This window comes from Eutrigla gurnardus (assembly GCF_963514095.1).
Source record: "Eutrigla gurnardus genome assembly, chromosome: 13".
Lineage (NCBI taxonomy): Eukaryota > Metazoa > Chordata > Actinopteri > Perciformes > Triglidae > Eutrigla > Eutrigla gurnardus.
The window spans coordinates 18,016,571-18,033,501 of record NC_139936.1 but is presented as its reverse complement, the minus strand read 5'-3'; the positions used below and the strand labels follow the sequence as shown (position 1 = coordinate 18,033,501).

General features: G+C 43.5%; 1 protein-coding gene across 1 annotated transcript in view; it reads left to right on the top strand.

Moving 5' to 3' along the window:
* The window catches only part of antxr2a (ANTXR cell adhesion molecule 2a), a 62,654-nt gene extending 46,070 nt beyond the window's left edge, over positions 1–16,584 (top strand). The window contains exon 17 of the mRNA XM_084025828.1: positions 15,180–16,584. Coding sequence (XP_083881954.1) covers positions 15,180–15,218 — 39 coding nt within the window. The 3' untranslated portion in view covers positions 15,219–16,584. The remainder of the gene's footprint in view (positions 1–15,179) is intronic.
* Positions 16,585–16,931: the final 347 nt, after the last annotated feature.

Below are 16,931 nucleotides of genomic sequence, written 5' to 3'. Positions count from 1 at the left end.
TCACAATAGTTTTAACTCGATAAAGAAATAAATCTGCATCCCGACACACTCGTACAGTCTGCTTTCACACGACGAGGCCCGAGCATCTGCAGCAAATGTATGAAAACTAAGCTGTCATCCATAAAAGCCAAAGCACAACTCAAGCTGAAAAGAAAAGACAAGACATTGAACTGAAAAGTGAATGCATAAAACATGGCAGCTGGCATTTCCCTTCAAAAACAAAATAATCTTGACACGGCGAATAGTAATACAGGACTGGAGGAGTTGCTAATTAGCATGCATGTCGCCCTCACAGTTCAGCTCCACTCCCCAAAAAACTTGGACGCGCGCGACGAAAAGCTCTCAGGCCATTTGATGTAACATCATATGTGGCTCCTCCTGGCCAAACCCAGACCTGCGTCGTCCACATAGTCATGAGTTGCAACAGCAGTCATTAGCCTTTTTAATGCCGCGCTGTGGAGAAGCAGAGCCGCTCCTCCACCGTTGAATAATTACACTGAATGCTGAGCGTTTGAGACGAGGCTCCAGGCCGACTCCCAATGTCTGTAGTTCCCAACATATGCAAATAAATTAACATAATGCCGATCGCACTCAGATTTGTGCTCGTGGCAGCAGCCGAAGTTGAAACGAGTTGTTGACCCACTGCAGAGCACGAAGACCGGCGTAATTAAACAGTGTAATCAGTGTTACTGCCGGGCTTCGGATCCTGAAAAGAGCAGCGATGGGAAAAGTGTGGAACGACATCGGACGATTTATCGGACGACATCGGCTCTGTGGAGATGTTTCAGTGTTGGCAAATAATGTGTCACACGCACACGCACAGTGATGTTGCTTGCAGGTGAATTTTTGTTTTATAGAAAGAGATATTGTCTTTAAATATGCAAATTAGGTATTATCCATGTGGTGAATTTAGGAGAAATCTAAAGAAGCAAATAGACAAAGAAGTAAAATAAACACCAAATTGTGTATTTTTGGATGTTTTGGATCATTTTGCAAATTTTGCAGTTCCTACATTCCTTCCTCTTCTCCCTTTTAGACATGCATTTACTCACATTCACCCTTCATAAACACTTAAGTGTTTGTTTAACAGAATAGAAGCTCAACTGGTCCCATAGTGAGGAGCACTAAAGAGTGCAGGCTTTATGTGAACTCCGTCTGCAGTGTGACTTCAGGAGAAGGTGGTGGATGAATGCATGCGGTCGGACTCCCACAGCTGATGTGGGCGTAAACGCAGTCGCTTCGAAGCTGGTAAATCTCACCCTCAAACACGCCCGCGCTGCCGCGGCCCGACAATTCTCACAAGTTCCTTGGTGTGAGCGTCGGAGCCCAATGTGAACCCCCTCGCCCTAATGTGACACGCTGGCTCCAGCCATATGCAAGCCTTTCACCCCCCCCCCCCCTCCCCACCGATACTGGTGTTGTGACGAGTCACGACTGTTGGCCGTGGCAACACTGACTCACATAACCCCTCACAAGAGATCTGGCCCAGCTCCTTCAGCCCAGGCCAAGCCAGGCCTTCTCTGCACCAGAGTCTAATTGATTTGATGGACTTGTGTGCTCCGTTCACACCCCTTCCCCAAACAAACAGTCCGCCCAACATTCGTCTCCATTGAGACGAAGAGGAGCTCCCGCCCTCCTCTCGCGGAGCGGTGCGATGGAGGGCAGCATCGGCCTGCCAAACTTGTTAGCTGCCGGGCCTCGGGGAAGGTTTGAGCATGCTGTGCGGCAGTTCATCATCGTGCAAATCAAACCCCCCCCCCCCCCCCCCCCATTCTTGTAGAACTCCCAGGTCAACTGGAGTTGACTCAAGTTCACAGTCGTCATTTCCACCATCGCAGCCAGGAGCGTTGATGAAGGACAGTCATGAGAACTGCGGCCCTCCCTTTCTTTCTTTTTTTTTCTTTTTTTTTGTAATAACAGCAGATGTTTTATTTGTATCTGAAGTTACTCACTCTACAGTGAGCTGGGAGGACATTCATTTGGAGAAGTTATTGGGTATTCTAAATCAAATAAAACATTTGGGAGTGTGGTGGGTCGATTTCACCAAACAAAGACCTCAGACTCAGAAACTCAAACCCAAACTTAGAGTCCCTTTTTGCTCATTGTTTTTGCCACCGAATAATAACCATAAAGATGAGCCAAATAAAGGCAAGAATACAATGGGATCGCTTCATTTGAGATATAAACTTTGTATGCACCAGTTAGATAAATATGTTGGTTGCGAAACAATGTTTCATTAGGCATCAAAACTCTTGGTTAGAAAAAAAACATTGAGCTTTGTTTTTACACCGGACACGAACAGCGGTCTCCTGGGTGAAAGTCCTGTGTTTGTTTAACCCAACTGCCACGTTCATTTTAAGAAGTTCCCCTTTGTGTACCACATGTGTTGTTTTGCACATCACTCCTTGTATGACGTTACTTGTTTTCACTGAAGGCAAACAAATAGTCCACATTCAACGTGTCCGTGTGTTCCTACAGTGAAAATGCAGGTGAATTTCCTAAGTTAGCAACTAGCCGATGAAGAATAGTGTAGCAGCTAAAGAGCTGGATGTTGTTCTCAGGAAACAACAAGGAAACTGAGCAATAAAATGTTCACTATAACAACATAATAAGTAAGTGGTGCATCCGTCTTCCTGACTCCTAATGCGCGAATATGAAACTGTGAACGCAGCTTCATGGCTCCTCAAATCCACTGATACTTTAAGTTAAATGGAACGCTAGTAGTCGTCAGTGTTAAAAATATTGTGCGTATGTTGTCCTCCAGGCTTATTATGTCTCGTGCATTATGCAAACGCGGATGTGTAGTTACGCTGGGATGCAGTCTGGAGGCATAAATAACCTCAATTAATCAGGGAAATGTTTGCAGAGACAAAACACTGAACACACTCAGTTCAGTCAAATATTTACTTGAACAACACACACTTGTGATTCATGTACACCAACACACATTTTACAATCTCTTTTTTGCGTTGCTTTTTGGGTCGTTTTAGCCCAATCGTGTTGTTTTTTACTGAACCTAACGTATTGGTCTTGTTGCATAAACCTAACATACGGTTGGCAGCGTATTGTCGTCCCGACTGACAGGAAAGAAAACAGTGCAAGATTGATAGTGGAAAAAAAATTGGAAATTCGTCCCTGTACATGAATCAATAGATTAAAATCGTACTATTTCACAAGCTGCTGTGTTTTTGCTTGAATCACGTTCACAAATGGCAGTTTAAAATGTAATAAAAACATTGCATATTAGTTCATTCACTTTGTGCACGTTCGGTAATGGCAGCATCCAGTAAAAACAACCTCGTTAGTGTTGTGCGTTGGTTTATCATGTTGAAGTGCTTTGTAACGATGCGTTTCCATGGTTACACGGCGGTTAGTGAGCTCTGTGCATGTGCGTGATCGGTAAAGTGTTGTCGGTCCACCCAGTGTGTGTTGCTGCTCATGTCTTCACCGCTCAGGTCACATTAACCCAGTTCTCACAGTTTGTAGCCTGTGTTTTAAAACACACACACACACACACACACACACACACACACACACACACACACAACACCTCCCTGTTGTCAGCGTTGCTTCAGGCTCCCTCACGCTGTTATATTTCCAGCATCGCTGGCCGATGATCACATTATTTACTGCTTGTATTAACATGCGGCTTGATAAGCATATTTTCCTCAGTAGAGCTAACAAGATGCTTTATCACCGAGCCGTTTCCAGCCGGCGTAGCAGGCCGCCGCCGCCGCTGCACACCACTCGCTCACATTCCCACCCTTTTAGTTTACAGCCTCGTAAATAACAACTTTTCTCCTGTTGAGATTTAAAGCTGAGAGTTGTTTTGCTGTAAAATCAGATTTAACTTTGAACATGAAGACAGATTTTTGCTTGTGAGTTATGAAGCCACAAGCTTTAGTGTAAATCAATGACGAGCCGTGCCAAATAAGCAGAACGGCTCTGTAATATACAGCACAACAACGCAGAGTTAATATTCAACATGCAACAATAAAATCATCAGGTGTCTGTCAACTGTATATGACTTAAGTATATGACTTTTTTTTTTACACGGTCTTTGCAGATAACAGAAATCTCGCTTGTGTGTCAAAACAGTTAATTTAATTACTTTTTTAAATATAATATATATTATATAGTATTATATATATATATAGTATAATATAATTTGCAGTATTTTTCTCACTGGTATCAAAGAATTAAACTGAGTAGATGTTAACACCATACTTTCACACGAAATCTTTAATTTGGGTTCAAAACTAAAAAGAAACATCCGTTTATTATAAAATAAGAAAAAATAGAAGTTATCATAATTATCAAAAGACAAAATGATAAAAATAAATAAGACCTTAAATACCCAGACTAATTGATTAAACAGTTTAAAAAGAAGTAACTTTTTCTTGTCTGTCAGAGACAAACACAAGGCAGCTACAGATGTTCGCGTCCTGGCAAAGATGAAATAAACCCAAACTGTCAGACAAACTAATAATAATTAATTCATCAACCGCAACGCAATTATCCCCTTTTGTGTCTTTGATTAGACATAATTTTCCATTCATTCTTTTGTTTTACCTTTTTTCAGTAATTGTAGTTAATCATGTCAACTGCAGGAAAAGCGCAGCGTGTTTTTGGCAGTTTGCGTCGTCATTAGCTGCGAATCTGCATCTTTAATTTGTTGATTAACTCTCGTAAGAGAAACGAGGGCTGTGATCTCTCTCTCGCTCGCTAATTGCGTCTGAAGGATCAATGATTCTGTAATGATATAAATATGAGATGTTGCTTTTTAAGATTTAGGAAATGGAAAATCCTTATAAAAGAAAAGAATCACTTGGAAAAAAAATATGAATATTCATTGCAAATTAAACCCAGTGGGACGATTAAAAGACAATTTACACGCATGAAAGAGAAACGTACAAATCAACCTTTATTTTTTTCCGTATTGCTCCGGATTCATTTCGGGGTCGGGGTCGACGCAGACCAGCCTTCCCTTTCACCTCCCGACCGGGCGCAACGCCAAACCCTTTTCCTCCTGCATTAGTCTCATCAGGGACTTTAATGTGTGCCACCCTGTAGGAGGGGAGCCTCCCTGGCACGTGCACAACACACACACACACACACAAACACACCGCCCCATCTTGACAGCTCACTCCAATTACTGGCCCTCCCTGTCGCATGGCCTGCATCTCTGCTAAGAGCAGATCACATGTGACCCCGTCCAGCATGCCGCTGGTGGAGGGGGAAGAGGGGGAACCATGCAGGGAACCAGAGTACTGACACACACACACATTTACACACACTGCAGGGACGCTCTCCAAAAGAAAAAAATGAGGCCAATCAAAGCGCTCCATTCCAAAAACGAGATCTTCAGCACTTGAAAATATATTTGCTCGCTTTGACAAAAAAAAAAGGAAAAACACACAACTGGCATCAAAGTAAAGCTGCTAATGAGTCATGTTAAAAATCTTTGTTTACTCATAGGTTTCTCAAGATTGAATCCTTTTTTTTTTTTTAGATATTGACAGATGAATTTAAGGCAACAAAGTTTAAACCAAATGGATATTCAGCATATTTATTATTGGAAAGAAACCGTTTTTTTTTTTTTTTTAACGGCTGTCTAATTGAAGACGCATTGACGGTTCTGTATTAAAACCACGTTCATTAGTAACAAGCCAGACAGATAATAAAACACTGAAACAATGCTGCTGTCATCAGTGGAAGCCAGAGCAGCAGCTCAATTCTAAAGTGATAATTTATGTTTTGTTCTATTTATTTATTTCAAACATCCAACGCATTTAAAAAAAGGATCAGTAATAGTACTCATAATGTACACATTAGCATAAACAATATTAGCAAACAACATAAATAAATATTACATGTCTGAAACTGAGCACTTATATGACCCGACCCTCTTTTCCATGAAAATTAACCCCATATTTATGATAAATAAAACCCATATATCCACCAATAATAATAGCTAAATTTTATTTTCAATTCTTCAAATTGGAGTTTATTGACTGAGGAATTTTACTCCAACCTAACAAGTCCTTTGTTGTTGTTTATTTAGACCTATCTTCTGCAGCAATGATAAAAGTGAGCCACTGGGACGTCCCGTAATAATGATCATTAAACGCATCGTCCAGAGCTCGTTGGTCTTGTGGTTCAGTCTCACTGTTTAATACTCTTTAAGACTATTTGATACTCCGTCACCAGCTCTTCATGGCAGTTTGTTATCAACGTGCAGCTGATCAGTAGATATGATCTTCCTCATCTTCACTTTTCTGGAGGAGAATCACTTTGTTGTCTGTCCGTGTGACCGTGGATGCCGTTAATAACACGTTTCATCGTCAGTGTGTGCGGTTTGCATTTGAAAACCCGGAGGTTCAAACAACGGCGAGCGAGGCTGATTGCATTCGGCGTAAAATGGGACACATTTTTTACAAGTATTAACAGGCGAATATTACACGTGTTTTTTATTCAGAGCAGATGAGGAGAGCCGTCGGGCCGACGGGGCGGCGGCCTGCAGACACGATGTGAGCGTATGTTTTAAGTGCAGTTGTGAGTGTTCGTGGCGTCTCTCCCGGCCTCTCTGGGAGGACGGCCGTGGCGATGATGCCTAATGTAAAAGCACAGATGAGCCCACCGGCTTCCTGCGGACGCTGATACACTGTGGCACCCGGAGGAGAAATTAACAAATGGCACCCTCTTTACTTTTGGTTTGGGTTTGGTGTCCTTGTTTCGAAGGCTCACACATGTTCTCTGAGCTTTTGGGATGCTGAACAGCTGTGTCCACTGCACAGCTTTTTCCTTTTTTTTTTTTTTTTTTTTAAGAATTCGGGTGCAACCTTATTCTGCATGTTTTCTGCTTTTTTTTACTGTATTTTCTATGGCCAACTAGCACCCAAGAAACTTTTATGTATATTGTGCTTTTTTTGCAGAATTTTTAAAATGTCACGCTCATATTTTCCAATCTGCCCACCTATCTGCTTCCCCTCTCAGCTCCGAAAGCCGCTTGCAATTTTAGAAAGCACACAGAAGGCTGAAAATGGCTCAAACTTAAGGTATCGTGACCCTCCAGAAGTATTTCAACTTTTCTCAAGAAGAACGTGGCGCTCCAAACTGTTTTCCAGTGGCCTCTTCGCACCATTTAAAGCTGTGACTAGTTCTTCCTACAAGCATCTGCTTCGCACTACTAGCTTAAAAAAGGAGACGCGGGGATGTTTTTCTGAATGCTTTGCACGACAAATGTTCAAAATGTGCGGCATGTGGGCATCACGTGGGAAACGGAGGGAAAGATTTAGGCGGAAAAAAAAGTCTAATCGCCTCGCAGGTCGTAAAACAGGTTGGCTCGCACGTTGTACAAAAGCAGCATTGTAAGAGGAGAAGGTGCGGTCTATAAACTGGTTCTTCCTTGACTGACCGGGGCCATTAACTGTAAACCCAGTTGTGGGGCCGACGTCTGTCCGACTCGCTCCAGCGCGTCTCAGCCGGAGAGCCATCTCTCCTCTGTCTGATCCTGCTGGCACCGCTCCACGCCGATCCTCCCACCATCTCCCCTCTCTTATGATTATTTTATCATTTTAAATTCTTTATGCCGCATTACCATGGCATCGTCCCCGCTAGAGCAGAGCGGCGCGTTGGCCATACAGTACATTCACACTACAGTTATTTGGACGGCGCTCCGGTGTGGCTCTGTCCCGGTCCCTCGGTTGGATTCTGCTCGTCCATTAGTGCCATCTGTGCCTTCCTGCGCCGTCTGTGAGGGGCCCTCCGACGCCAAAACGATTGGCATTTCTCTGGAACAACCAGAGGGACGGTGCCCAGAGCTTTTAGCTGCCAATGATGTGCACTTACTCTGAAAAAAAAAGAGAGAGAGAGAGGGGTTGGGGTTGGGGGGTAGAAGCAAGCAGGAGGCCCAGGCAGGAAACAGCTGCACCTACAGTACCGAGGCGTTCATGTTCAAGCTTCAGGAGATTCCACTTATCCCTGCAACAACAGACCGCTGATACGGAGTCCAGAGCTTTGTCATTTTAGACATTCAGCTGGCAGTATTGTGTACAGAGAATACACGAGTGGACAGGTTGACAGATGCTGCAGCAGGAAAGAGAATAATATCCGCAGGTCAGCACGCATCCGGAGGTGTGAGGACTGGATATCTCCAATAATATGACGTCATCGTGACTCGGCCGCGAGGAAATTTGCATTTCTTTCACTTAAAGTTCACTTGACAATTGAATGGAAAGAGGGTTAGTCACAGTCATATCTGGTTAATGACATAAATATGTTGAAAGAAGGGATGAGTCAAAAAGCGCTTCACTGTAATGCTCTAATAGTCAGAAGTCAATGCTACGACCCAACAGGAAGAGAAATCACATCAAAGCCTGCTGCACTACGAAGCTGAATTCACTGATCAATATCGTCTCCAAACGACGGCGGAAAAACAAGCAAAAATGCAAACATTTGCATGACGGACCAAAGAACCCGACCTTGTTCTTCACCATCGGTTTCTCTTTTCTCCACTCAGTGAAATGTTCTCCCGTCTGCAGGAAACGGGAGCCAGCGAAGCTCCGACAGTCTGCAGACCATATGCTGCCGCTCGCTAGCATAACTTTTTTACTTGCAAGCTGTCACTCACTCCCTCTCTGCTCCCCGGGTCAGTGAAGTAGCCATCAGAGCCTGATGTCCCATCATGCACCACTTTAGTCACACTGAAAGGCAGTGTTGCTGTTGAAAGGCAGGAGGAGGGTGGATTTTTCATATCTCCATACATTTTGGTGTTATTGCTGAGGATTTGGATTGTGTTAGTTACTGTTCTGATGACGTTGCACTAAACTAGCGTAGCATCATCATAGAGTTTGACCCATCCAACACCTGAACTAGACCACCGATTGAGAGCCAGACCTGATCAATGTTGGACCTCACTAATGATGTTATGGCTAAAAGGGAGCAAATCCCCCCTCCCCGCCCACCGTAGTGGTATTTATCAATATATAATACGACATCACTCACTCTGGCTGCCACATGGATGCCTTTAATTCATGTGTCCACCACCAAAAAGGATCCAAATGGACTGGCATGTTGTGGCGAGAGACACAAAAAAGGACAATGTGTGTCGCTCAGCACGAAACCAATAGATTACATCATGATTACATCATGATTACATCATGTGACTGATTCACTGCCGTGTGAATGTTTTAAACGCTAAATTCAGATGGTTGAGAAGCGTGGAAACAGCTGTTTCCTTTCTGTGTGACGATGCAGTGCAGTGGAGGGTAAAAAAGGAAGTTGCACTGAAATGTCTATTTACAACCACAAGAAGCAAGCAGGATCAGAAACCATCTCTCTGAGATCCAATCCGAAACATTATCATCGAAATAGAATTGTGAATAGCAGTTATTTTGGCAGGATGATGCCGACGTGAAATCTTCATGTTGTCCCAAGCCTACAAGACCAATAATATTCGAGTATGTGAATCCCCCACACAGGTCTTAATGATGGCTCTTCATCATCTGTATTAAAGGCCTTCAGCACTAGTGGGTAAATATAAATACAGAGGTATTTATAACTACTATTGTTTTTATAACTATGGATACTAAGCATGAACTCATAGATCTCGTCACTTCTTCTCCAGCATGGTCCAACGTGTCTGTGAAACTTCCCAGTCCTCTTTGTTTTTTAATGTTGGCCTCCCATGTGCCTTATGTGCTCGTATAATCTTTATTCATTTCTTTACAATGAGAGGAACTGCCCGAGTTGTCAGCGAGCATCATGTATTTGGCCGAGTCTCAGGTGGCTCTGATTTCCCAGCAGGCCAGATGGCAGCGCTGTGTGGGCAGTGTGTGTGTGTGTGTGTGTGTGTGTGTGTGTGTGTATATATATGTGTGTTAATGTGTGTGTGTGTGTGTATATGTGTGTATATATGTGTGTGTGTGTGTGTGTGCGTGTGTGTGTGTGTGTGTATATATATGTGTGTGTGTGTGTGTATATATGTGTGTGTGTGTGTGTATATGTGTGTGTATATATATGTGTGTGTGTGTGTATATATGTGTGTGTGTGTGTGTATGTGTGTATATGTGTGTGTGTGTGTATATGTGTGTGTGTGTGTGTGTATATATATGTGTGTGTGTGTATATATGTGTGTGTGTGTGTATATGTGTGTATATATGTGTGTGTGTGTGTGTGTGTGTGTGTGTGTGTGTGTGTATATATATGTGTGTATATGTGTGTGTGTGTGTGTGTGTGTGTGTGTGTGTGTGTGTGTGTGTGTGTGTGTGTGTGTGAGTATATATGTGTGTGTATATGTGTGTTTGGAGGGCCAGCAGCCTCGTGGAGGGAGGATTGCTCACTCTGGTTCTCTCCCCTCTCCCTCTGCAGCTGTGCTTCTCCGTCTAACTTGAACTTTTAATTTGTTCAATGTGTCCGAGGACACGGACTCGAACACAACACATGTCCGGTGGCGAGGCTGGACGGTCGGCGGCACGGAGAGGGAAAAGGTGTTTGCTGAGTTTTTAGTCTGCTGCCACAGTGGATGTGATAAAGGGACAGTTCACACCTTCTATTCCTTGTACTTAGCGTGGATTGCAGACGGCAAATATCAGTTTGAACTAACAATCGGATTTGGATTTGAGAGTTTAATTTAAACCCTGGCATTATAAAACTCAGGATTTAAACTTAATTTAATGAACCTTGTTATCATATAGTCTAGAATAAATGAGCACCAGTTTGAAATAATCTCTGACAAAAACCAATTAATGCCACAACTACTGATACATCTTCCAAATACATAAAAAACTTTATAGCTGTACTTAAAAAAGTAATGTTTTTTGGGCACGTCTTGCCTTTAATAAATACTCTATACACACTGTTGCCCATAAAGTTAGAATATTTTGTTTTCAGACACAAGCCTCTGTTTATTCCTATTTAATGCATCAGTAATCACTTTTGACCAGAAGCAATGATTACATTATGTGTCACCATCACCCAGGTGAAATGAAGCCATGCATAACATTTGTTTGATGCTATAAAAGACAAGACATCTGTGTTTCCGGTTTGGGAGTTGTCCCTTTTTTTTTAACCCTTTCACACTGTGTTTTCACTTCATGAAAGTTTTTGGTCTCCAAACAATTTCTTATTCGGCGTCCGGTTGTACTTGGCTCCGCCTTCTGGTGTCGCTTCTGGTTGTAACAAACAAATGAACGAATCCAGGCTTCAGAACGGCTAAAAACCTCTTAGTTCAGGAGTGACGGTCCCGATGTTACCTGACACACAAAGCAACGGTCACTAACGGGCGAAGTGTAGCAGCAGCACACACTGCAGGAAGTCGCTGTGGAGATAAAAGTGCACAGCAGCTCTACGATGCCGTGTGGATTTGCTGTTCAGCTCATTAAAATTTAGTCAGAACAACAGACACGTGTTGGACTAATGTGACGAGCGTCGCCGTCGTCCTGTCGCTGTTGGATTAAGTAAACCCCAGATTAACTAAGATACTGTATAGGCTGCAAAGCTCTAATGTGGGGAGAGAAAAAAGTCTCTGTTCTGGTAATAAAATCTTTCAAAGCTAGAAGCTTATCACTGCAAAATAAGCATCTTGCAACTGGATTACAACTCTGATGCTTGCAAGTGTTTTCACACTACAGTCCAGATGGGAGATTCGTTCTGTAACCTAAATGGATGCCGTCTCTCCTGCATCTTTTTGTTGTTGTTTTTGTTTCTGATAGTGTAAATGTGACAAACTATACAATCAATTAATACCACAAGCCAATACAGAGATTTAGGAGGGCAGCTGTGTTTATTTCCTTTTGATTTTTATCTCTGAGGCTTTTTTTCAAACTGGTTCTGAAAACAGACGAACACGCGGCAGCTTCACTCTACAGTTGTAGTTCTGTTGAACTAATAGATTAAAGAAGATTTCAAGATTATTTTCTAAATTCTGGAAGGAAAGTTGGGAAAAAGTTAATGTTCACTTTCCAGTTCTTCAGGGAGCTGGACGACGTCTCTGTTTTCACTCACTAGAAACATTTCAAACGTCATCGTTAACTGTATCCATGGCGATAAGTGGCATTGACCATGTTTACATGTAAATTCATAAATTCATATTCTGTTTGGAGAATTATTATTATTATATTATTATTCTGAAGGACTGAAAGAGGGAAGTTGTGTTCACACGCTCCAAGTTTGGGGAAAACACAGATTTTGACATAAAAAAAAGTCACAAGCAGCTCCTTCTGATACACTTTGGGGAATCGAGCCCTTAGCTCTGAATACTTTTCAAAATGTTTCTTACTAAGAACATGATTGGTGTTGTGATGGATGTTCAATGGAATCATGAGATAATCAGCTTTAATGACTGATTTGAAGTAGCTCATCCATTAAAACGCCAAACATTTGTACTCAATGTTCCAGCTTCTCATATCATCACTTGACATTTTAAATGTATGTAAAATTATGATATATGATACCACTCCTACTACTAACCATTATATAAAAAAATGATATAATATTGGTGAATAGATACCAGCTTTTCACACCTTTGCTGTAAAGTCTACATCTGTGTGTCGGACCTCTCAAATATCAACATGTTTGTTAAAACCAGTTCAGTTTGACATGCAGGTAGAAATCCAGCCGAGTGTAATGAACCTTATTAATCACCGTCTTCATTTGGGAGTCGATGCGTCTCTCTGACCCCCCCCTGTCTCTTCACCTCTCCGTCTCACCAGCGAGTCGTCCACCCGTCCATCTGCAGTCACGCTCCCGTCCGTCTGATGAGATCTCGCTGACATCCCGCGCTGACACATTCAGACTATTGTTCCGCCGCTCCGGGTGGCACAGGTGGGCCTCCGTCCCTCCAACATGGCCCCGTTACAAGGCGGCGCTCCCTGCCAAGCCGGGAACAGGGGAGCTGGAACGGGCTTGACCGTATTGTGATGCACCTGCTTCACCCTCGCACCAGATCCTCCCCCCTCCCCCACCACGCCGCAAAACCCCTAAAATCCACTGAACTTAGCCGCTCTGATGGCCGTGGCCAAAACAGCATCTGATGTGCCTTATTTGTTGACTGTGTGAGATTAGTTGCAGAGGGTACACGTCGAGGGGCTTACCATGCAGAGATGGATGCGAAGCCCCCACCCCTCCATCAAACACCCAGAAGCGCTGCCAAATAATGAGGAATGGAAGATTCTCCAGCTTGTCTAAAGCCCTCGTCACAGTCTGTCCGTGCACACTTGTGCTCCCGAGCCAGACTGTAGTGCAGAATACTGTAAGAGGAGCCGGCTGCCGACTCAGGCGTCACCCTGCCGCCCGGCAGCAAACGCCTCGCTGCTTCCTGTCCACAACCAGGAGACATCTTATCTTACCGGCACATTTTCCTCTTTCTGAAACACGTTAATAAATAAATATTAGTCGATAACAGGTGTCCTGCGTGCTGTGATGTGACGCTGCAGATTGATCTTTTACGTTGTTTGGGGTCCGAGCATTTGGGCAGACGATTTCTTTAGTTTGGAGTCGTGGAAACCATCGTATTTAGTCAGATTTCCTTCAGTCTCAGTCGAACATTTTGAAAACATCGTCTCTACGAGTCATGATCTCTTTCTCTCATCCTGTACATGATAACTTGCAAAATGCCAAGTAGACATAAGATGTCATGGCAATTGATAAGATTGTATTGATGCCATTGCTATTATCGATTCTCCTGATCCAAAGAAATGTGTGAAGTCTCCTTACATGGCGCTGATTTCAAGCTGAGGCACTTGTTGTTCCAACGTTTTGCTGGTTTGACATGAGACACAGGCGTCATGACATCAGACCGTCATGACAACCAGTTTGACGTCATCTAACAGTTTAAATGTCATGATGACGTAGAGTTTGACGATGGATGCAGTTTGGTAGAACGTCCAGAGTTCAAAGCCAATTGCACCCTTTTATTTTGGCGATCCAGCCCGTGATGGCGTGGCTGTCTTCTTTCCACGAAGGGACATTCGTGTTGCTAATTTAACTTAAATCAAATTTGCAAGGAAACACTATCGCTTGTCGCTTGTGACGATGAACGTATGAGGAACTTTGGAGCTGAAGGAAACGTGTTGCTGTCGTTGCCATTAACCGCCACCGCACTGGTCACCTGCACCGGTCACCTGCACCGGTCACCTGCACGGACTGATGTGGAGAGAAAACGTGTGTTTTTCTGTTGAGATTCAGGCGAACTTGTCCGTCAGGAATACTGAGGGGGACGATGCCTCTAAATATTTACAGATATCATATGTACGACAGCGAGGATTAATGGATGAAAGAACTCACTGCCTTTATGATTGTGTGTGTGTGTGTTGTGGTTGTGTGTGGTTGTGTGTGGTTGTGTGTATGTGGTTTTGTGTGTATGTGTGGTTGTGTGCGTGTGTGTGTGTGTGTGTGTGTGTGTGTGTGTGTGTGTGTGTGTGTGTGTGTGTGTGTGTGTGTGTGTGTGTGTGTGTGTGTGTGTGTGTGTGTGTGTGTGTGTGTGTGTGTGTGTGTGTGTGTGTGTGTGTGTGTGTGTGTGTGTGTGTGTGTGGAGGCCTGAAGGCTGCTGGGGATTCGCTGTGCGAGAGCTCCCTCTTGGTGCCAGTTGGCCTACTGTTGGCTGCTGCTGCACCGAGAGGCTCAAACAGCTGCACACACACACACACACACACACACACACACACACACACATGTTGGGTGAGAGCATGCACTGGGAGAAGCAAGTGAGACAGTTTTTTTTCCTTAATTCTCAGAAAGGTAGTGAAGGATCGCCAGTTGATTAGATTTGACTTAATAATACATCATAATAATAATATAATACATTCTGCTGATTGTTTTACTTTGTTTGTCCTGATATTATAGTTATGTATTTAAAGTGTGCTCTCTTTATTTTAATTATGTACAACCTTTTATTATTAATATTATTATTATTATTATTATTATTATTATTATTATTATTATTATTACTACGTATTTATTAAATATTTTCTCCTTGTGTATCAAAATACATTTAATACATAAATAGTTTAATTTATTTATTTTGTCTTTATTTTTGTGTAAATATTTTTATTTGGATTATTTAAATGGAATAATCTGTTATCAGATGACAGAATTTGAGATCCTAATTAGAAATGATGTAAAAAAGTGTTTCTTAATGATGAAAGTTTTAATACTTTCTTTCTGTCTGTGTTTTTCAGGGTCGGTGTATGAATTTCAACCGTGTGCAGCATCAGTAGACGAGGACAGACGGACTACTGTGTGAAAACCAACATGTGCTGATCGTCGTGGACAGTTAAAGAATTTCACGTTGTGTTTTTCCCCCCAAGATCTTTAGTCCTGCAGTTAAAACCACTATCGGCTCCCTCCGCTCTAACATGTGCACATAGTTCCCCTTCTGGTTTCCTGCTCTTTGACCTCTGAAGCACGCCGGGTGAAATGTCCACATTCACTCTTATTCATTAAGTTATTTACTACCTTTTTTTATCATCAAATATATATATTTTTTAAATTAAGGAGGTAAAGAAGCACAGGGCACCACAGACCTCTGTTAGCTTTTCATGCGCACCAAAGGCTTAACATATTCTGACCATATTGTGCCTTCTGTGCAAAACCTAATTTCATGGACACAGACGGAAGCTATCTAAAGAAAGAGGGGGGAAAAAAGAAAAAGGGGGCGTTTGCCTTTGGCGTGGAAGTCTGAATAATCCCAGTGGGCCTCACGAGTGCAGAAGTGCGTTGCCTCTTGGCGATGTCTCATCACGGATCCTCTCCAACTTCAGCGGCGCTGGACGCCCGGCGGCCGCCCTCTGACCGGCTTCTCTTGTCATTTTAACACTGAGAAGTGCACACGCATGACAAATTGTAGACAGGACGCCCCGAGGTATTGGAAGACTTTGCCCTGTAGTTTTGTCGTGTTTTTTTTTGTTGTTTTTTTTCCAAGACACCTTCCTTTCATTATGCACTCGGGACAAGAAAATTAATAGAGCGTTATCGGACCGCAGGACAGCCTCCCGACCACGAGGGTGTCCAGCCCGCTTTGAGGGATTGATGCCTTGAAGACCTTGACATGGTGCTTGGTGTTTCTATCGCAGTCTGCTCTCTGCTCAGCAAGGCGTAGCACATCACCGCCCACAAACAGGCCGATCACTTCAGACTTTTAAGATATAGACGCGGCGGCCCCCCGCGACCCGCCGCCCGCCTCAAACCTCCGAGGGGCTTCCCGGCCGCGTCACAACTCACTAGTTCTAGCGACAGAATATCAAAGTTTAATTAAAATAATTAAAGGCAACAGCAAGCAGCAGCCTGTGAAGACTTGGCTGTCTCTTTTTTATGCCTTTTGACATTGAATGACCTATTACTGCGTTCCTCACAGGGGAAAAAAGGGGGACACGGCGCCACGGTGACGGTGCACCACGTCCAAAACGCAAACCCAAAGCAACGGATGCGATGGACGGATAAGTATTGTTCATTTTCCAGAAATTATGTCGTCCCCCCCCCTTCCCTTCCACTCCACCCCCAACGCGCTCACCCCAAAAAAAGCAGGGAATATATATTTATATATATTGTGGATTTCTCAAGCGCGCTGTCATGACGCCAATCCCAGATGATGGTAGTGTGAGCGGAAACACTGTGGGGGAGGAGAAGGGGCAGCAGCTGAAGAAAAAGGCTCGAATGATCCAGTCACTTCGGATACCGTACTTCAGATGCAAAATGGATATTCGAGTCGAAACCTGACAAAGCGCGGCGGCTTTGACGGGAAGCGGTATAGACAATGACCAGTGGCTGGGTCAGTGGGATGTCTCCATGCAAGCAGGGAAGCTTATCAAATGACACTAAAAATAAGTTCAACAACCATCAAGTTTGAGGGGGAATGGGTGAGCGCCTCGCATTCGGTGGGCGGGACGGGCGCCGCGCAACACGCCGGGCTAATTATTCCTTTGTTTGCTCGC